This window comes from Manacus vitellinus, unplaced genomic scaffold (assembly GCF_001715985.3).
Source record: "Manacus vitellinus isolate BGI_N305 unplaced genomic scaffold, ASM171598v3 scaffold_16_pilon, whole genome shotgun sequence".
In the NCBI taxonomy this organism is placed as follows: domain Eukaryota; kingdom Metazoa; phylum Chordata; class Aves; order Passeriformes; family Pipridae; genus Manacus; species Manacus vitellinus.
Window position 1 is genome coordinate 8,389,092 of NW_021939189.1, and position 22,141 is coordinate 8,411,232.

Here is a 22,141-nt window from a genome sequence, read left to right on the forward strand (position 1 = left end):
TACAGCTATGGGAGCCAACTCTGGAAACCTCTCAGAACCTGAACGAAATCAAGATCAGCTAGATCTGAACTAGGGCTAAGAAATGTTTTCTATTTATTCTCTGGTGTGTGCAATTCTGAAGGGTACAGAGAGCTCTTCTGCCCGTTCTAACGACCTGAAGGCATCTGGTATAGGAAGTGGTGTAGGGCTGAAAGAATCCAGCCATGCAATTTGCAACTAAATGGTTACTTATAGTATAAAAAAATCTGACAAAAAGCATGGAGAACGGGGCCCAAGGACACTGCCTCTTTCAGTGTTGTTAAGTAGTGGTAAGCATAAAAGCAGTGTAAATGTGTTTTTCTTTCATTTGCAAAGATGTATGTTTATCTTCTTTTTCTGTCCTAGTTGCTATATGCACTAAGTGTCTTTAGAGATGCTATATATATGCTGAATAACACACAATATTCTTCAAAGTCACTGGAAGAACTTGCACATCAGTTGGTTTCAGACAAAAACACCCTCCTGACCCCTTGTTTCTTCCAGGAAAGGAGGGAGGTCTGTTCTCAAGGTTGTCAGGGTAAGTAACACACGTAGTTTTATGCCAGTTTGTCCATAGTGGTCTGATGGCTGTGGTGTGTTTGGGAATACAGCCCTTCGAATTAGTTCATCTAAGAAAGAAAAGCTGATAGTCCACTCCCCATGAGAGGAAAAAGTCAAGCCTTTGATATCTTGCTGCTTTATTCACCCAGCAACACCTCTATTAAAAACTCTCTGCAGTATTTCTGGAATGCATGACAAGCAGGGCAGCAGCAAGGGAAGGAGCAGTGCTCTGATGTAAGGTAGGCTCTTGCCTGCCCAGGCTGGGAGCGTGTGTGTCTTGGTGCTGCACGTGCATCACAGCACACCTGAGGGGGGGACTCCCACGTTTGCAGCCCACGCAGCCCCTTGTGCTGTCATCCTACACCAGCAGACCCCATTCCTGTGAGGACCACCCCCACCTGCCTGAGGGGAGTCCAGATACCACGGGCAGCTGTGCAGCACATGGACTGTGCGTTGGTGGCCTTTGCGCCCTGAGGGCGGTGGGCGTGCAAGGGCGGGCACTGGGGTTCCATCATAGAATTGTTTAGGTTGGAAAAGACCTCTAAGATCATCAAGTCCAACTGTTAATCCAGCATTGCCAAGTCCACTACTAAACTATGTCCCTAAGTACCACATGAAGTACCTCCAGGGACGGTGACTCTACCACTTCCCTGGGCAACCTGTTCCAGCCTTCACCTTCAGTGAAGAAATTTTTCCTAATATCCAGACTAAACTTCCTTCACCTTTCAGTGAAGAAATTTTTCCCAGTATTTAATCTAAACTTCTCCGGTGCAACTTGAGGCCGTTTCCTCTTGTCCTGTCACTTGATACCTGGGAGAAGAGACCGACCCCCCGCCTGGCTGCAACCTCCTTTCAGGTAGTTGTAAAGAGCGATAAGGTCCCCTTGTCCCTCCTTTTCTCCGGGCTGAATACCCCCAGCTCCCTCAGCTGCTCCTGATCAGACTGATGCTCTCGATGTCCCCTGCTGGGAAGAGGCTCCTTTGCCACTGGACATCCCCTTCCCTGCACGCCCTTGCACCAGCCTGCGGGCGCTGTCCCCTCTTCCCGGACCGGGGTGCAGGGAAATGGCAGTGAAGGGGGAGCCGGGCGCTGTCCCCCGCCCCGCGGAGCGCCGGAACTCACACTAATAATCGCAATAATAATGATAACTGTTTAAGACAGCGGGGGCAACGCCCCTCCCGGGCCCCGCCGCGCCCCGTCCCTGCGGGCCCGGGACCGGCGCTGCCGCAGCGCCCGGGCTGGTCGGGGCAGCCCCGCCGCGGCTGCGGGCGCGGGGGGCGGTGCGGGGAGGATCGGCCAGTGCAGCCCCCTCCCTCCCTCTTCCCGTCTCCCCTCCTTCTCTTCGCTCTCTCCTCCCCTCCCTCCCCTCGGTCCCTCCTCCCATGCCAACCTGCTGCCGCCTTTGTCAGCGCAGCCCGGCGCTATGGCATCCTGCCGGGGCTTCAGGCTCGGGCTCTTCCTCCTCCTCCTCCTGGCCGGGAAGCGGCTGCTGCAGCGGCCAGAGCCAACCGTGACGGCCGCGCTGCCCCGGCCAGAAGCAGGCGGAGCCCCCAGGTGAGCCCCAGGTGAGGGAGGGGTGGGCTGGCAGAAAGGGGTGGCGAGGACAAGCGCCCCCCGCTCCCCAGCGCCAGGGATGCTCTGGGCACCAGGGGTGCTGGGAAGCGGGTTCAGCACCGGCTCACCCCTGCCGGGCTGGGAGAACGAGGGGTAAGTGCAGACAAGAGACCTCCCGCAGCCCCTGTGGTCCCCACCGGTGCCCCAGGTCCCACCTCTTTGTCAGGCTCCCCGGGAAAGGGGGGACTCCAAAATCTTAAAACTCTTATCTGTGACTTTGGCAGCTCCCCTTCAGTCCAACACAACTGGACCTGCCCGAGGGCAGCTGGAGGGGAGCAAGTGGGTGACCACCGGGCTGGGCCCCGGGGCCCCCAAGCCCCAAGCAGGAAGCCTGGAAGAATGGGGAGCGCCAGAGATGGGGAGCTGGAACCACCAGGGCTAGGGAGCAGTCAGGTCCAGAGTGACAGTGAGGTTGTTATAGGTTTGCTATGCAAAAATCCAGGTTGCCCACAAATGGGGTAAATTGCTCATATTTAATTCAATTAGAGCTTTTTGTGTCTGTCAGTGTTTTGCAATGGTGTCTCCTTATGCAGAAATTTCCGGGAAAAATGTGACTTGGATGTGGTCTAATAATGTATTGGGAGGACAGTATTTGTGTGTCTGTATGGGCCAAGAGTTGGCAAAGAATAACCAAGAGTGTATGATGCAGTAATAATTCAAGTAATTTATTGCACAGTTTTAGAATGATTGTTTGCACTTTTCCAGATCATAGAAATGCCTTAACCTGGATTGCATAACTGAACCATGCTAATAATCAGCTTAATGTTACTGTGCAAGAAAAATCAATGACAAACCTGGTTTGACTTGAGCCCTCATACGTCTGTGACGGTTTGGTGCCTTTACCCACAAGTTCCCCGTTAATTTATGCACTCAGATCTTTTAAAAACTGCTGAATTCTGGGCGGCTGGGTTGGCTGAAGTGTTGTGCAGAGTCCTTTAACAGCAGAGCCTGCCTCTCTGTTAAGGAGCTGGGTTTGTAAAGCGCGGTTTTCTAGGGCTCATTCACACAAGATAAGAGCCAGAAAATAGCAACTTCTTCCAGCGCTAGTCCCAGCGACTCCCCGGTGAACCGCGGGTGAGGTTGGCGGTGGGATGCTCGGGAGTGTGCAAAGCGAGCGTCGTTCCTGTGCAGAACAGCAGCGAGCCACTGGCGAGAGCGGGTGCACCAGCACCATTGAGCTCCCAGGCTGCAGGCGTTCGTTCCCCTCGGTTCTGAAGGAGTGAATAAAACCCACATCAGCAAGGCAGGGAGCCAGAACCAACTCCTACCTGCCCCAGGGACCGGAGCCCACCCTGCTCCTGCACGGAGCGGTCCGGAGGAGCCAACCTGTGTCAGGCTCCTCGGGAGGACTTTGCAATGAAAGGTGGAGAGAAACAATTGCCATCGCGCGGCCAGGGCTCTGAAGTGCGCTTTTTAGTTTTCTTTTTAATGAGCGGTAGAAGGCTGGAGGGGGGAGGAGGAGGAATAAGGTGTGCGGAGACGGGCATTGTTTCCCTGAGTGCTGGCTCCCGTGTGTGTGCACGATGGAAGCCAGATGGGGCTCGAGGTTCCTTCATCAGAAATTTCTTAATGTTTTGACGGAGAAATGGATTCGCGAATATGGGAAAAAACAAAAACTGAATTCCATCTCAATGGGTTATATGTTTCATGCGAGGCGAGCGTTGCCTGCCTTGTTTTATAGTATCTGGTGTTGGGAAGACAGTCTGAATGATTTATGAGCTCAAGTTAATAGTAAAACAGCATATCACAGGCTCTGTATTAATGTTCTCCTGTGCTGAAGTAGCTGGCTCTTTCTGAGGGAATTTATGCGAGGATCACTCGCTCTGTCTGCCATCACCGTAATGGCATTCTGGGGTGGCCCGTTAGTCACCGTGGGGGGAAGCAAAACAAGGATGCTGCTTCCCTCTCGGCTAGCAAATCAAAGGGAGAGGGGAAATGATGACTCCAGCAGTCACATCTGTGTATTAGCTGCACCTGCTGTGGATATTGGGAAATGGGGAGAGCAAATGTCAGAGGCACAAAGAACAGGGAAGGAAATGAAGGAGGAAATAAGAGAGGAAGATAATGTGGTCTGTCTGCCAGTGGCCGTGATTCAGACTCGTGCAAGGCACCTTGGCACCTTGCAGCTGCTCAGGGAAGTCGAGTGGTGGGACTTTATCTTGAATCCTGTGCTGGGGTTTGTCTGCCCCACTGTGCACTGCCCTTAGCCCATTTGATGGGGCAGGATTTGGGCTGAAGGTGTCATGGGGAAAGCAGCCAGGGCAACTGGGGAGCAGTACCAATTTCATGAATTCCTGTGGGTGGTGAATTCATAGGGTAGTCAGGAGGTGAGGGGACCACCCCCCCCAGTACTGATTTGGGATGTGGTGAGAAGAAAAAGTGCATTCTGGCTTTTCTACAGGGAAGCAAGCTGCATGAAAGAGTCTGCAGGTTCCCCTGGTCTGGAGAACCACAGGGGAGAGGTTTTACAGAGGCTTGATTCCTAAAGACACCAGAAAATAGAACAGTATATTCCCTTTGTGCAGCAGAAAGCTCCACTGGGGATGGAGGTTGCAATCGTAATATTCTTGGACTTCTCCAGAGGCTGAAGATAGTGGGTTAATGGTAAGATGAGAGCTCAGTTCATTGCTCTTGGTGCAGGGCAAAAAGACATTGATTTGTGGTAAGTCTGGAGCTCATCTGTGTGCAAGGAGAGTCAGACCCCATCGACTGGCCATGCAATATGATGCTGTACAAGTCCATGCTGGGATATAATTGTGCTATTAGAGCAGCGAATGTCGAATCTTGAGAAGCTGAGTCAAAGTAACCCTCCCAGTGTTAATATAACAAAACCATTAAGGATGAAATATTAAGTGGCTCCTTTGGTCAGAGATGGTCTTGCTGAAGATAAATAAGCTAGATCCTGTCCCTGTGTCTGGTTAGCTCCGTGTCTCTGGAGACCAAAGTCAGTTTGAGGGGGGATGTTGGAGGCTGTGTGTAGCTGCTGGTAGTGAGAGTAAGGCACAAGGACCTCAGTGGAATTGAGGCCATCTGAGGAGACCCTGTGCTGCTGCTCTTGCTGAGGGTGCTTTCATTCACCTAGCTGCTTTTGACTGATTTGTGACCCTGTACCCTCCTTAAAAGATCTTTCTGTGCTTATTTCAGAGCTCTGCATTTATGTGCTACGTCCAGGTCTATTCTGGTCCTGCTTTGAGAGATAATGAATGAATGTGGACATAACAGCTGAGACGGTGCATGGCCAAGTGCTTGGCACCTGGGATGTGGCAGCTCCTGGGGTGACTTGCCAAGAGGCACCTGTCTCTGTCGCAGGCTGTTAGGAGACTTGACAAGAGACAGAGGAGCTTAATGTGCCACAAAAAATTTTGGCACGAGGTTTTTACGTCCCTGGCCCAGGAAACAAGATTTCAAGGCCCTTATATATTATCCTTATGGAGTGGTACATCCTATTCTTCACAGCCTGAATCTGTTGATGATGCTCCACTAGCAATGTTTCTGATGCTCTGGCACAAGGGAGCACCCATTTCCATGCACAGGCTGAAGCCCAGAGGTACCTTTCACACCTAAAGATCTCTCACACCAGAAAGCTGTTTGTGAAAAGCCAAGGGTTAAAGAGGAAATTATTCCAACTCCTAGCTAGCTTTCTTTTCCTCAAGGCCTACATCTGATTTTGCAACCTGCCTTTTCATTTCCCACCTCCTGTAGCTGAGGCGCAGTTGAACGAACTGGTCGAATTCCCACCCCAGAATGTTCAGCTCTCTCCTGGTCACCCCCTGTCTCAAAACCTGTGTCACCTCCCTGTATTCTCACTTCTTTATAGCTGACTGCCACCTCCCAGGCTTCAGTCTGGGAGCACAGGATCTGAACTGAGCTAAGCCAGGTCTAGTAGAGCTCTTCTGCTTGGGATCTGTGCTTCACATCTGCTTGGGTGTGGGCTGGGGTCCTCAATCAAAGGCTCCTTGTTGGTGCTAAATAAAAACAGTGTGAGGCTGGGGGTATGCAGAAGGGCTTCCACTCAACTTAATGAATATGTCAGCACTCAGCAGCTTTGAAAATCAGGCTGCACCTAAGTTTTACCAGATGCATAGAGTTTAGAAACCTGAATTGAAGTTAAAACCTCTGATACTAAGAATGCCTTGGTACAAAGCAAAAAAATTCAAGAAACTGTACCCAGAATATCCTCACTGGGATGAGAGAGTAGACACAGAAGGGTGGGGAACAAAATGGTTTGACAGTTTACAAAAATACATTATCACAAATTGGCTACTTGTGTGTTTTTGCAGGAGTGTGAAGGAGGAGAAGGCAGGGCACTGACAGGCCAGTGCAGGGAGCTAGAGTGTGCATCAGGCTCTGAAAATGCACATCCAGGTGAGGGTTTTTGCAGGAAGCTGTGAAGTTACAAACGGGAGGAGATAGTTGCTTTTGCTGGTATTCAGCCTGGAGATGACAAAAAGACATATTTTCACTCTTGTCCTAGGTGGCAGATTTATAACATGCAGAAAATTGACTTGTGATGCCAGTCCCCTGGCAGCTGGGAATGTCTCTGAGTCCCATATGTGAAGTTTACTCTGTGAGGGATTGGTGGCCTTAGTGGCACGTAGCATGATTTGGACCTTGGAAGCATCATTATCTAATGGTGACACATCAGAGAAATACAAAGGCAGGCTGTGGGAAAGGCTGTGCCTTGGAGCACATACTGCTCATAGAGAGAAAAGGGATACAACCACCCTCCTTCAGCCTTTAGCATTACTTTTTGGAGCTGAGCACAGAACAGTAAAACGTTTTTTTGTCTTTTGTCAGCTGGCAGAAGAGTTGTGCTGCTATGCATAATACAGGAGCTTTAAAAGCAAAGATGCATGCAGCAGAGGTGTTGGAAAATCCCTGTAGCCATTGATTTCCAAGAGTCATGTTTACAATCACAGAAACACATTTAGGTTGCTGCTGCTCAGCTTCTGATCACACGCTGTAGAAAGATGCCTCTTAAATAAACATCCAAGTCTGTATGGAGACTTGTTTCATGCTCTTATGGGCAACTGGGTGGTCTCTCTGGAAGATGCTACTGTGGTGTTTGCTGTGAAAGCTGAAGTACTCTGGCTTCTGACACTGATAGTGATTGCCAGTATGTAATGTCAGGGCAAGATGAAAGGCTACAAGAGACAAAACAGAAAAAGGACCCCTGTATTCCTGGAGCGGTGCTCAGGAGTCCTGAGGTTTTTGGCTGGGAGGTGACTTTTTAAATGAGTAATAATAAACCTTGAAAGGTTGACTTCTGTGCTTTGCCACTTGGGTGGATATTCTGCACTTGATGGAGATGGAGAGGCTAATTCCAGGTGTCATCTAAGGGTGGGAGTAAATGGGAGAATATACCATACCTTTTGGGGAAGGGAAAATATTTTTGTCATTCCTATCAGTAAGAATAACAGACTGAGTGACCAAACATATTAATTGGCAGACTGCATCATCCCATGCTCTGTCTTTTCTAGCACCCAACCGCAGAGACACCGACAAGGATATTCACAATAGACAGATGAAAAATTACCACCATCCTTTCCTAATCCATAATAGCTATAGGTTGGTTTCAACTCTGAAAGTGCAGAGGTTTATATCCTTCCCAAGATGTTTGCTGGTGTTAGCTGTGCTTGTCCAAGCTATTCCTATTATCCACATAAATGTGCAGCTTTTGCTCTCCACCTCTACCCTGTCATTTTGGGATGGTGAATGGAGATGCACCCTCAGGTTTCTCTGGGAGCACATTGCTGAAGAGGATGTTCTCTGTTCTTGCTATTTCTCAGTCTTCAAATCCACCCAGATTGGCAGCCAGCCCTCTAGCATCTGCTGGATTGGTTTCAAGGTTCAGTGGGATTTTTTTTTTTTGTTTAACTCTTTCTGTTCCTTGCTAAATTTTGCACTTTAGAGCTGAAGTTGGGGCTCACACAGACTTTTCATGTGGGACCTGGCAACTTTTCCATTCCTGAATCATAACTTTGGAAAAAGTATTTCTGGGAAAAAACGTCAAGGTATCCGAAGGAGATAATTCATAGTAGAGGAGAAAATAATGATTTAAAATAATCAAGATGGTAATTACATGCTCAGATAACTTCTAAACATGTCAGAAGTTTATTGTCAGAAAGTCTTCCCAAGAGCCATTTGCATTCAGATATGAAAACAGCTGGGGTTGTCATGGTGCAGTAGATCACCTCTGGTTAGGCCAGGGCTAGAACTATTGCCAGGCAATTTGATGTCTGTGCTTTGAACCTCTCACATGTTGGTAAGAAATTCTGTGAAAGCCCCATAGCAAGCAGATTGGGATTGTCTATCTGCTCTTAGTTCAGCCCCTCCAAAACTTCTGCTGTTTATTCACTTAGTTGCTTTAGTAAATATGGACATAAATGAGCCTCCTTGGATAAAACCCTGACTCCATTTGAGTATTGATTTCATCGATCCAAGGATTACAGCCTGGAGTTCGGAACAAGAGGATGGGTTATAAAAGCAAGCCCTGGACTGCATGGCTAGGGAGCCAGGCCCCATCTGGGGCTGAGTTACAAGGTCCTGGGTATTATCTGTGAGTGACTTACAATCTTTTTTGTGTTGCTGTAGAAGTGGAACGCAGTTTCCAGGCTAAACAACAAAATACGCGTAAGCCATGGAGTCCAACCAGGAATCCTCACTCTTCCTGGTGAAGATACTGGAGGAGCTGGACACAAAGCAGAATACTGTTTCTTACCAGGATCTCTGCAAGTCCCTGTGTGCAAGGTTTGATTTATCCCAGTTGGCCAAGCTCAGAAGCGTGCTGTTTTACACTGCTTGCCTGGATCCTAATTTCCCAGCGACTTTGTTCAAAGACAAAATGAGATGCACTGTAAACAATCAGCAATCAAAGAAAATCATGGTTGCAGCAGATATAGTAACAATATTCAACCTCATACAAATGAACGGGGGAGTGGCCAAGGAGAAGCTTCCAGTTGCAAGGCATAAAGTGAAGAAGAAAGAGTCCTTTGAGTCCTGTAGGTCTGACACAGAAATCTGCAATATGGCAGACTGTGTGCCTGACTGCATGCCCAACTGCGAGCTGAACGACCAGGAGTTCAGCCGGGGCTTTCCAGTCAGAAGGTCTTCAAAATGCAGAAAGATGGACTGCAAAGACTGCCAGCAGTTTGTCCCCTCATCAGAACCCAACTTTTTGCTTGGCGTTAGTAAGGACATGAAGGGCCGGGCTGCCTCTCTGGACAGGCTGCAGGCACTGGCGTCCTACTCCATCGCCACTTCCCCACCGTGTGAGATGCAGAGTACATATTTCCCCATGAACATTGAAAATGAATCTATTTCAGACCAGGATTCCTTGCCTATAAGTGCAAGCATAAAGGAAACTTTCATTTCAAATGATGAGCCTTTCATGATGCAGTCGTGTGTCCAGAAAAGAAATATATTCAAAGAAGATTTTCATAATCTGATTACAATATCTCCCAATTTAATACCATCCAACAAAACGCCAGAAGATGGACACAGAGAGCCTCAAAACAGGAAAGAAAGCTCTAAGCAGACTTTCTTTAACCACAGCTTTGAAATGCCATACAGCAGCCAGTACCTGAATCCAGTTTATTCTCCTATGCCAGACAAAAGGCGAGTGAAGCATGAAAGTTTAGATGATCTTCAAGCTTCAACATATTTTGGCCCAACTACTGTTCTTGGACCCCAGGACACCAAAAAGTGGACTGGAAAGCCAACCAAGCAGACTGCCTGGCCAGCTAAAAGCTGGAGTTTAAATACTGAGGAGGTCCCTGACTTTGAACGATCTTTTTTTAATAGGAAACAGTCTGAAGAGAAACCACGATACCAGGCTTCCAGCAACCCATCTCCAAACTTTCCTTCAGTTGACAGACATCAGTCCTACCTAAATGCAAAGGATCAGCAACCAATTATGCAGGCAAACTACGCTGTGAAACCCAACGGGCATAAACCTAAGGAGATTCCTTCCATTCTAGATGTTGAGAAACATGAGCCAGTCAAAAAGTTTAAGGATAAAAGCATTAATTGTACTTCTGTCCAGATCTTAAGCATTGACAGGACCATGAGTGTTGGGACACAAACGGAGCAGCAAGTTCTGGACCACAAGAAATGCAAGGATTTGTGTGCAGCTGGCCAAGCCAAGTACAGTGAACGGCACTCTCTTAAGCAGTCGGATGATGACTCTGAAATTGTGAGTGATGACATCAGTGACATTTTCCGGTTTTTGGATGACATGAGCATCAGCGGCTCCACGGGAGTGATGCAGTCTTCATGCTACAACAGCACTGGTTCCTTGTCTCAGGTGCATAAATCAGACTGTGAGAGCTCACCTGAGCACAATTTGACTAAGATCTCCAATGGGAGTGCCTGTAACAAATTGGATAAAGTGGTCCGGGCAGACATCAGTAACACAGATGATGAACTGAAAACGAGTGTCTGCAAATTGGTCTTGAGGATTGGCGAAATAGAGAAGAAACTGGAATCTCTCTCAGGTGTCCGAGAAGAAATCTCTCAAGTCCTGGGAAAATTAAGCAAGCTGGATCAAAAAATCCAGCAGCCAGAGAAGGTCAGTGTACAAATAGATCTCAATTCTCTGACAAGTGATGCCGCGTCAGATGAGAGTAACTCCCCGCAGATATTTCAGTGCCACAATACTCCTCATGGAGGCAAACTGGAGAACAATCCAGAATGGTGCTGTTCAGACGCCAGTGGAAGTAATAGTGAGAGTCTTCGAGTAAAAGCCTTAAAAAAAAGTTTGTTTACTAGGAGGTCATCGAGATCCTTAACAGAAGAAAACAGTGCAACCGAATCCAAAATAGCAAGTATTTCAAACTCTCCCCGAGACTGGAGAGCTATTACTTACACCAACAAAGTTGGCATTACGGAGGAGGAAATGAAAGAGAGAGATGGAGGAGAAAATAAGGATTGGCACAGGAAACCTAAAGAGGTAATTTCAACTTTAACTCACATAATAAGCACTTAAAAAAAATCTAGTTATGAATGTGTTCCATAGTCATCCCATGCCTTGGGGTGTGACAATACTTTGCCCTGCCATGTTATGTCTGTCTTTATTGTTACCATAATTGAGTGATTTTACACCTATATGTACTTGTTGGCAGCTGCAAAATGATCAAGTTGCTCCTTAAAAGCTTTGTTTTTTTGGAAAGGGAAGGGGGTAATGTGGGTCACATGTGGAGGATGATGGTATTCTTCATCATCAGTGGCAATATAAGAGGCCTGATAATTATCTTGGTGAAAAGAGTGTGGGGAAAATTGATGTTCTCTAGTGGTTGTTTTAGAAGGGATATTTTGAAATTGAATTGTGACGGCTTTTGTCAGAGTAGTATGTACATATTTAAAAACCAACAAAATGGATTCGTGAATTCAAATCCCTCAAGAAAAGAATGCTCATATGTGTGCTGTGAGATGCTCATTGTGGTTATGTTCTCTCTGTCTGACTTTGACGGTCATTTAAATGAATCTTAAGCCTTCCCTTGTGGAACTGCAGCATAGCCATGGTTTTGGTCTTGTTGGTCAGAAAAACTCTGCCCATCCTTCCCACAATTGCCCACTGCCCCTGTGCTTGTTCCTGTTTCATGAACAGTGAGGAGAGTTGGGGGTCCTGCAGCACCCTTGTCATTTGGGCCCACACGATGGGCATACTGTACCTCCTTATGATGGAAAATGAGGGCAGAGAAAGGTTGAGGGTTGAGAAGGGAGAGGAAGAGGTTTGATGGAAATAAGTGCAGTGAGGTGAACAAGAAACCATAAACCATGGGCTCTTACTAGACTGAAGAAGGGGAAGGTTACCCTTAGTAAGCCCAAACCCTGGGTTTTCTGTACATTGCTCTTCTCAGGATGTCATTTGATTTTGAAAGTCCCTTCCTCACTCCTGCAGTGGACTGTGGCTGACACTGGATGGTACCATGGATGGGGCAGTGTCAAGGGTGTGCTAGCTGGGGCCCTCCCTCAAGACTGCTTCATGTTAAGATTTGATCTGGAAACAGAAACCTGGAAGCCTGCATGTGTCTCACAGCCTTTGCAGATCAGCTTGGCTTCTCTGGATGTCAGGGCCATTTTCAGAATAGTTTTATGATTTGTAAACCGTATAAACCCTAAATTTGCTCTTCTACATCAGCATTGTGTTCATATTATACTGAATGTGGAATGATGTCTGTAAAATACCACTTGGTCTGGTTGTGAGAAGAAGGTGGGCAAATGGATTAAGGCCATCCAAAACCTTTGTCCTTACTGGTAAATTTTTTATCATGTGGTGATTCTGAAAGGAATATCTCTGTCCTTTGTGTTTAACTCCCTCATAGTCCTGTTTTTTCTCTCAAATTCTTTTGAACCCTATTGCAGGCAGACAGGCAATACGAAATCCCACAGCCACATAGACTCTCTAAACAACCAAAAGATGCTTTCTTGATTGAGCAAGTCTTTAGTCCTCATCCCTACCCTGCATCACTCAAGTCACACATGAAAAGCAACCCCCTGTACACAGACATGAGGCTGACGGAGCTGGCTGAAGTGAAACGCGCCCAGCCGTCATGGACCATAGAGGAATACACGAGGAATTCGGGGGATAAAGGCAAGATTGCAGCGTTGGATCTACAAGTGAGTCCCATTTGTTTGATTTGAATAGCTTGATTGCAAATGGATGTTGCCACAATATGCATCTAAGGAGGGATTTGGATAGCTCAGGAAGGAGCTATGCAGTGTTGAGCCTCTAATCGTGCTGATCCCTATCCATCCTGGCCAGAGACAATGAAGAATGTGGATGTTTCATTGCAGAATGGTGATCCTTGACAGGTTGGTGCTCCCAGCTAAGTCTGCAGTGGAGAGATGTCTGCTAAGCCACTGTGGTTTTAGTAGGTCTAAAGAAGAGTTGAGGTATAAAGGACCGTGGAGGTGATTTGGCCCCTAACTGCAGCAAGGCAGAGTGGTGCAGAAACTGGAATCACTGCTTTTTCTTCTTTGTTCTGTCTGAATTATTCACAGAAAATTGAGGTGTTAGAGTTTTTTCATTTCACTAGGAATATGAGATATAAAATGCTTGTAGAAGATGTTCAGTACTATGACTAGTTTTGAAACCCATCACCATTGCAGCTTTGAAGTGGCTGTTGGAAACCAGACAGTCAACTAAAGCATTGTTTGCATTTTGGTTCAGCTTGTAAGTGTGCAGAATCTTGTGCAACAAGCACAGCAGAGCAACTTACTGGGAGACAAACTAAAATTTTGGATTCAAATTTTTCCAAACTGTTTTGTATTTGAAATCATGAACCTGATATAAAATGAGCACCCACATTGGATACCTGTCTAGCCTAATAAACACAAGACCTTTTCTAGGAAGGAAGGTATTTGAGCACAGGTTTAAAGAGGAAGCCTGAGGAATGACATCCAAATGTGTAAAGACCAAATAAATGTTGCATTATTTGGTCTTGAAACCCAAAATGCGTCACATAATGAAATCCACTCTGATGCACAGATCACTGTGTATCATTTTGACAGTAGAATGTAGAACCAATGGGGAATCTGGTGCTGACTTCAGACATTTTGGTCTCCTTGCACGTGTGTGCATGTCCCAGAGCAGAGCAGGCTACCCCAGTTAGCTACAGGCTCGGCAGCAGTTGGGGTGCACTGACCTACAGCTCAGGGTGTGTCAGCCCTGCAGTCGTTCTGTGTCCAGCAGTCTGTGGGGTGCAGCCACCCTCAGGGAGGGAGCCTGCTTGTCTCCACAGCTTGTCTGCCAGGGAAAGTGGCATGCAAGAGCCTTAGACTTGCTGCTCCATGCCAGCTCTCAATGGCTCAGTGCTGAGGTACCTAACCCAGCTCCAAACCCATCAGACTAAGCCCTAGGAAAGCATCATGATACTGTGAGAAAGACAGGATCCATGCCATGCCTCAGGACCTCTAGTTGGCTGGTTTGGAGTTAAAACCATTACCCACACAGTGCTGTAGTGCAACTCCTATGAGTGTTTGTGCAGAAATTTCTGCCCAAAAAATTCGCCTTCTCGCTCAGCTCATGCAAACTTCCCTGTCCTCACCAGCCCCTGCTCCTTGCTGTGGTTAAAGTGCCCTCGGAGAGAAACCAAGCATCACAGGGACCAGGCTGCATCTTGCCTCAGCTGCCTGCTGCTTTTTGGGTCTTAAAAGCTTTAGAGGGCTTATTAAATTCCTAACCCTGGTATTGCACACTGCTTGCTAGAGTAGGAGTAGGCTGGCAGAAGTTCCTCTGCAGCAGTCACAAAGCATCCCTTACCTGCTGCACGAGGCAGTAAAGGAGGTGATATCTGGGAGCAAAGCTCCCTTGGGAGAAGTGTTTTCCATCTACTCCTCATAGGACTGTTTCGTTCTGTGTGAGCAGCCCTGCGTGACTATGAGCAAACCAGAGAAAGCTGCTTATTGCCATCATTTATCTTTAGGATAAAGGTGATAGAACTTTACTGGTTTGATTCTCTCCCTCCAAAGAGACTGTCAGAATTGCATCTACCCCGCAAAGCCCATGTCTAGACTTTGTAATAGAGCTTACTGGCAAACTTAAAAAATAGACACAGACTGATGAGTGGGTTTTTTTCCCAGTGATTAAGTTTATTAGAACTGAAAGTAAATACATTATGCCTTAATGAACATTCCTACGTCTGGCAATGAAATGGGAAAGGAAGCTGATTAACAGTAATGGGCCTTTTTAATAATGCACCTTCCTTCTGAAGCAGTTAAAAGGTCAATGCCAATGCAGAGGGGTCCAAAACTGCAATTTCCTTGAAGCATAGTATGGCTATTTTTGGGATTTTTCTACCTTTGTTTACTTAAAATTTCTCCTGGTGCTTGACAGTCTGCGGGGTTTTTCTCCTAAAAAAGAAATTGCAAAACTAGTCAGGCCAAAGCTTGTCCCAGGTGTGGGCTCTGTGTGAGATTCATTGCTTTGCTCTGTGTATGATGATCCACTGGGATGAAACAGTGTCAGGCTGTTTTCTCATGCCTTCAGAGATGAGATTGCTGATTTTTTTCAGAAGACTGGAACAGGTCATTCAGACCCCAAATGGTGCAATCCCTGATGTGGCTGATGGTCTCTGTTTCAGCATACTAACACTGTCATAGCGGCCTCCATTAAACGATAATAAAACCATTGCTCAGTTTTCGTTGTTTATTTCTGGGGTAGCTACAAAATCACTTCTTGTAGTAGTTCTGTACATAAAGCAAACACTGCTATCAGGCAAAGCAAAGTTTCAGCCAGTAGCTCATGGCCACAAAAATCTGAATTAGTCAATTAAAGGCTTACTCAAATCCCTCTCAAGTCAGCTGGAGTTTCTTTGCAGGGTCCAAAAAGCTTTGGATGAGGACTGTTACATGCACAGAAATGGTGTGTGTTAGGATATTCTCACTGTAACATTTTTATGTGGAATCTTTTTCATTTTTAAAAAAGAAATAGCCTTTTGGAACCCCAGAGACAGGAGACAGCTTTGAGGAAATGCTGTCATTTTTCAGAATGTTCTTTTTGCTTTATTTCTCTCTTCTGGTAAGTGCAATATAATACCTAGTGTTTGAGTTTCCCCAATTTTCCCCCCATTTTCCTCTAACACAAAGGTTAAAGGGAAAAAACAAGCAAGGTGAAAATGCAAAGCTTGAAGAGCTCATAAAAACTTAGGAATAAAAAACTAAAATAAATAAATAAATCATTCAGATGGAGATACTGATAAGTGCAGGCTGCCTTTCATTTTTGTGGCCATTTGAGATTCCCTTCACTTTTTTTCTGTGTTTTTTTTTTTTTTTTTTTTTTTTTTTTTTTTGTCAGCTGCATGGAATGGGAGGGCAAAGTCTTCGTGGAAACTCCCTTGGAATCCCACTCTGTGAGGTGCTCAGCACCCACTGCCTGTGGTTGAAGGGCTGGAATGAAGGGCTGGTATCCCCGGGCATTGCCATTCCAGAGGGGGTTCTGCAAATTGCCCCTCCAGCAGGACTGGGTGCTGGATGGGGCTGGACAGTCACACCCTGCAAGCAAGTCATGGTAGCAAAATTAGGGTTATCTTTACAAAACATAGTGCATGAGGAGCATATGTTAAGAGCCCTTCCCATCAGCTGAGCTTTAATAATTTACAAATTATTAACAGTAACAGGCTGGTACTTGCTGACATCTCTGCTGTCTAGCAGATTAAAGAGATTTTATTTAAATGCCATCCGAGATGACGAAGTTTCCGGCAAATCAGAGGTATGTGAGGGATTTTGCAGCAGAATCTTACTGTTGCAGGAGTTTATTTTTTGCAGTATTTTGTTACCACTTTTGTCAGCTTTGTGGAATTGGGACCAGGAGTTGAAGGGATGTGAGAAGTGGCAATAACCCACTTTATCCTGGCAGCAGATCCAGATGCAGTTGGGAGGCCTTCAGGAACATCTGCTTTGTTTATTTTATTAATGACAGATCCCAGACAATTAACAACTGTTTCCTTTTGATTTTTAGACTCAAGAATCTTTAAACCCAAACAACTTAGAATACTGGATGGAAGACATTTATACTCCAGGCTATGATTCCTTATTAAAACGGAAAGAAGCCGAGTTCAGAAGAGCAAAGGTTTGCAAGATCGCTGCCCTGATCACAGCAGCAGCTTGTACTGTTATTCTGGTCATTGTAGTTCCCATTTGCACAATGAAATCCTGAACCTGTGGACAGACCCGTGACTCCCAGCCACGTGTATCTCAGATAGCTCACGCTGTGTTTCAACTGGCTGATGGCAAAACTGTAAGGAATTTGCTAAGGAACAATGTTCTGAGGATATACTGATGGAGAGTGCTGTAAATGAAGGCAAACCACAAAACAGATAGAGAAACATTTTTGGAAAAGTCTTATTTTAAATAACAGACTGTGTGGTGAAGTTAATGGGAACTTGGTTCAATTTTTATGCATTTTTAAAAGTGCAATATTTTTTTTTCCTAAAGAAATGATATTATGTTTTACAGAATCAGAGACTGATGAGAATCCAGGTGAAAGAGGAAGGTTATCTGAGCTATGTTGCATTTAATGGAGGTGTGGGTACATGGAGGTAGCACTGTATAGAAGGGAATGTTCTATATGCATTACATCAGGGAGCTAGGAAAGTCTTAAAGCTCTCTACAATGTAGAAAACTCTGAATGTATTGTATTTATTTTATAGTATTTATGTATTTCATGGTCATTTGATTGAAAGCAGACTGTGTAGCTGTGAACAGAGTTCATTCCTATGTTCAGATTAAAAAGGGCTCTTTGTATTTGGTCTTGCCCTAAGACCCACTCTATCATCACTGAGTACTTAGATAAGTGCAATGTGCTGCAGACCAAAAAGATTATGTTTTAAAGCAATCACAAGAGGTTTCAGTTGCTTCTGTTGAATAACATTTGCATAGAGCTGGCAAGCTTGCCTTGCCAAAAGGGTATTCTTTACCTCTGCAGACAGTGAAATTGTCTCAATTTCACTCCTGCCAGCAAGCAAAGCTGGCAAATCAAAGCAACACTCTGTTAAAGTTCTTGGAGATGTAATCTGAACAGTTATAATTTTTTTCTCAAAGTCTTTGTGCCTTTTTTTAGACTGTAGATTAAATAGTACTGTTTTATTTTTTACTATTTTAAGCCCATAACATAATTCACAGCATAATGGGTACTAATGGAGGTTCTTTTCCCACAAGCCTTCTATACAGTTCCGAGTGCTCCTCAAGCAACAGGGCTGGTGGTTACTGAGCACTTATATTAAGGGCACAATTTTTCAGCATTAGTAGAAACTTGCTGTTGATGCAATGCATTTGGCACGGGGAGATCTTTTGCTTCCCTCTTGCTGATGTATTTAAGAATAATGGTTGACTCTGCTGGACAGCAAGAAGTCTGTATCCCATTGGAAATGTCCATTTGATACTTTATCCCAAATGCAAATAGCAGGTTTGATGGAATTCTCAGGCTAGGACAGAAATTGCCTGTCATGGTTAGTGAAAGCAAATACCCAGACAGTATTACTCTTCTGTCAAGTATAGATGGGAGGGGAAAAAAAAAAAGTATTTTCAGGAAATAATGTGATCTTGCTGGTCCTCTAAGGGAAAGGAAATTCTTTTAGTGAATGCTTTTTTTATGTAGGATAATTTGGTTTCTTCAGAAGCAGCCTCCCTACACGATGACACAGCAGCTGGGAGAGCTTTGGATGCTCCTTTCTCTGGCTCTCTGGGATGTGCTGCACTCACTGTTTGTTTCTGGCTGGTTTAAAAAAAGTATTGAGGAGAGGGTGTGTGGGAGGCAAAGGCTTTGTTGTGACTTTAGATGTGTGTCAGTTCTTTCCTGCAGCTGGAGAGCTGTTTATGTGCTGCTCGCGTGCTGTTTTATTTCGGGATAGGTGATCCCTGGGACTGTTGATCTGTCAGAAAAATAGGTGTAAGCACAGGGTCAGGTGTCCCATCAGCAAACAGAGAACAAGAGTAAGCCCCCAGACAACATCTGTGCCTGCCTGGCCTGAATCCTGACCCAAATTCTGTAGATTTGGCCCATTCTTATTACCAAGATAATTTCTCTTTCCTCCCAGATGCTGCAGGATAGAGTCACAGCAGGGAGGGAGCAATTCACACTGTCTATTTTAGGCTGCCTTTGGTTATGGTATGATTCAGAATACCTGAGTACAGGAGCTCAGGATCCATATGTAGTAAATATAGACAGGTAGAGAAACCCCTGGGGACAATTCAGAGCTGCCAGCAAGATATCTAATATTAGACATGTGAAAATGCTCTGGGGGACACTGCAGTTTACCTTATGCACAATTTAGGTTGATTGTATATATTAAAAAAAAACTGTTCCTGGTTCCAGGTAATGTCATAAAGCCCTTTGACACCCCTCCTTGGCCAGTGACAGGAGCACAGGGTGCTGTTGGAAGGAGCAGCGTGGCCCCAGGGGGGATGGCAGACCCCCTTCTGCCCACATGAGTGGTGAAAGCCCCTGGGAGTGGCAGGATGAGAAGGGATGGACGCTGGGCAGATCCCCTGCCTTCACCAACCCCTCTTGCACTAGGCACGAGTGGTCTGACCCTGCTGCCCCCAGCCCCAAATCAGCAGCGCTTTCTCTAGGGCATCTCAGCAATCTGATTTTAGAAAATCTCTGACTATCAAAGGGGAGATATGAGAAAGATGCAGAAGATGTTGCTGATCACAGGTTTTATCCATGCAGGGATTTTTAATTTGTCTGTGCAACTCATCCAGCTGGCACCAGATGAGTGTTTGCATAAGAAATACCCAGAATCCTGGGAAGGGTTTTACAGGTTATGGAGCCGTGGGTGACATGAAGCTGGCCCAACCCAAGCACTCAGCATCCCAAGCATCCATGCTGCTCCTAATTTACTGAGGTGCTTTTGCCCATCCTTACTTTGCACAAGCAGCCAGTGGCACCCACCTCCATTGGGGCAGTGGTTTCCTTACACACCAGACCACAGTTTGTCATGGATTTCCACTTGGGGTTTGATTTGGCTCCTGCAGCCTCTGGGAACATTTCCATGGTGCCAGGAGCCTCAGGGAAGCTGGGGGATCCCAGTTCCCTGCCTCCCTGCTCTGCAAATACCTCTGTGAGCTGTTCTCCTCCACTCCCTGGCTGCCTCTGCAGGCAGCTGCTTGGCACCATGGGATGTGCATCCCTAGCCATTCCCAGTGGGGTTTGATCTGGCACAGAGCCCTTCTTAAAATAGGCATGGAGATGGAGTGATGGGATGCTGCTACTGGAGGAAAGCAGCTGGGGAAGGAGGGACCCTGTGGTTCTGAACAGAGTGTACAAACTGGGTGAAATCCTGACATATTAACCTGCAAGAATATTGTGATCAATCTTGTGAACCAGTTACCAACTAGAATACACTGTATACTATATGATAGACTTTTGTATAAAAAAAATTAAAGCTATAGGTACATTGTAATCCTTGGTGTGATTGAAAAAAGTGTCCTAGATTGTATTACTTAATTAAAATAATGATGAGCATATTGAACTGTTTTTCGTATTTATGCCTTATAAACTTGATATATTACACATGATAAAATGAAACTGCAAGAACTATAAGAAAAGATACTCCATTTTGGGGGCAAATCCCATTTGCTTTTTCTAAAAAAAGAGTCCTGCTTGAAATGAGCTTAATAAATCATGTGTGCAGAAGAGCAAGAGGAGGATATGTCCCCAAATGACTTTTTAGGATTTGTTTTTTTTTAATGGGGCTTTGGTTAATGTACTATGTAATAATTTTATTTTATAATGTTACTGTACAATGTTGCCTTTTGGTTCATTTAAATATTACACCAAATAAACTTGAAAATTACAGCATCCTAAGTTTTAATGAAACAGTTATAATAATTTATTACTCCATTGCTTTTCCTCTTGTTTTTTTTTTTTCCCAGGGACATCAAGATAGCCATGGGATGCAAGTGTCTCAGTGTTAGATAACTAAGCAGGCTATCTAGTTCTTGGCAGAATTGCTAATGGATTTCTCACTTGTGAAATAATAAGATGGCAGAAGATAATGAAAAACAAGTTTGTTGGGTTTCTTTTAAAAGCTCCTTTGCATCACATTGTCTGGTCTTCTGAGAGATTAGCTCCTGACACTAATACATAATTTTATAGGTTATTTCACGACTGAGGTTTGCCATATCAACTGTTTTAACAAGGTCATGACTAATATTTTGGTATCTGTTTCACTTACATGTTTGTGCAACCACTGTCTCTTTTAAGTCAGTACCATGTGTAAGTATTTATAGTCACCTGTGAACAGGCAAACAGTTTACTTAGGATGTCTGTATGAATTTAATTTGTTGCTTTTGACTTGTTAATTGCAAAATCTGGTTGTCTTAAAATGCCAAGTGTTGAAACACAGGTAGACCTGAGCCTACCACCAAAGGTAATCCAACATGAGAGGTTGCAGAGGGCAGCCGTGCAAGAGGACATATATAAACAATGAGCAATGACATGAAAACATAATAATGTGAGATCTTGATTTCCTCCTCTCTGCTGCATAAACACCTTCAATGTGTTGCTTTAGCAGTTTTGGTCAGGATGGGGAGTGCTGAGTGCTCTCTGCAGGGCCAGAACACCAGCTCCAACCTCAGGTGCTCACATGGTGTGAGTCAGGCTGCAAACCATCACAGGTCCCCTTGGGAGGGACTGTGAGTCACAATTTAGGATTGGTTTCAGTTTTGGAGATGGTAGCCTGGGTTTGCATTAATTTCAGGTTTTTCTCTTGTACCCATCAAATGCAGAAGCTTACAGGTAGAAGTGCTCTTTCGATTTTTACGTTACAGCATGAATCCAGGAACAGGAACATTCATAAAAATGCTAAGTGGGATCAGGCTCATGCCAAAAAATGCTAAACACTCTGGCACAGTATTCCTCAGTCATGAAGCTGCCTATATCAGATATATGGATCTCATCTGGGTCATCACTGTGCTAGAAGATGGAGCAGCTGCCAGGTTTCTGTCTGCTGAATAAGTCACTGAGTCTCAAGGTAGAAGAAAGCTCCTACACTCCATGCTGTATTGGTGACCAAGACCCAGCCTCATGAGCTCTGCTGCTTTGAATGTATCTCTCACAGCTATCAATTGTACTGCTTGAATAAATTCTTTATTTCAGATCTAGATCTGGTGAATGACTCTGTGTGTTGCACAAATGAGTCACAAGCCAAATACTGGATTTTGGGGCTCTATACTGCCCTTTAAGGTGCTCCTGTGTCTCCATCCCACTGAATCTGCACATGGAAGAAGAGAAAGGAGGCAGTACCCTGAGCATAGCAGAGTGCTCCTATTGAAAGGAAAGGTCAGTTGTGTTTGTGTGCACTTTGGGATAAGGCAAGCACTTGTAGAAGTAATTATGAAGATGAGGTACTTCCTTTAATTTTATTTTTTCTTTGCTGTCTTTTCAGGAAAGAGCACTGTATCCTGTGAAGTGCTGCTCTGTTAGTTCTACAACAAACTTGGC

At 45.3% G+C, this 22,141-nt stretch overlaps 1 protein-coding gene across 1 annotated transcript; it reads left to right on the forward strand.

The window, feature by feature from the left end:
- Positions 1–1,991: 1,991 nt before the first annotated feature.
- MINAR1 (membrane integral NOTCH2 associated receptor 1) lies at positions 1,992–20,527 on the forward strand. Its single transcript, XM_018069915.2, has 4 exons — positions 1,992–2,133; positions 8,788–11,143; positions 12,559–12,813; positions 16,655–20,527. Exons 2-4 carry the CDS (start codon positions 8,834–8,836, stop codon positions 16,850–16,852), a joined length of 2,763 nt encoding a protein of 920 aa, XP_017925404.1. The 5' UTR covers positions 1,992–2,133; positions 8,788–8,833; the 3' UTR covers positions 16,853–20,527.
- Positions 20,528–22,141: the final 1,614 nt, after the last annotated feature.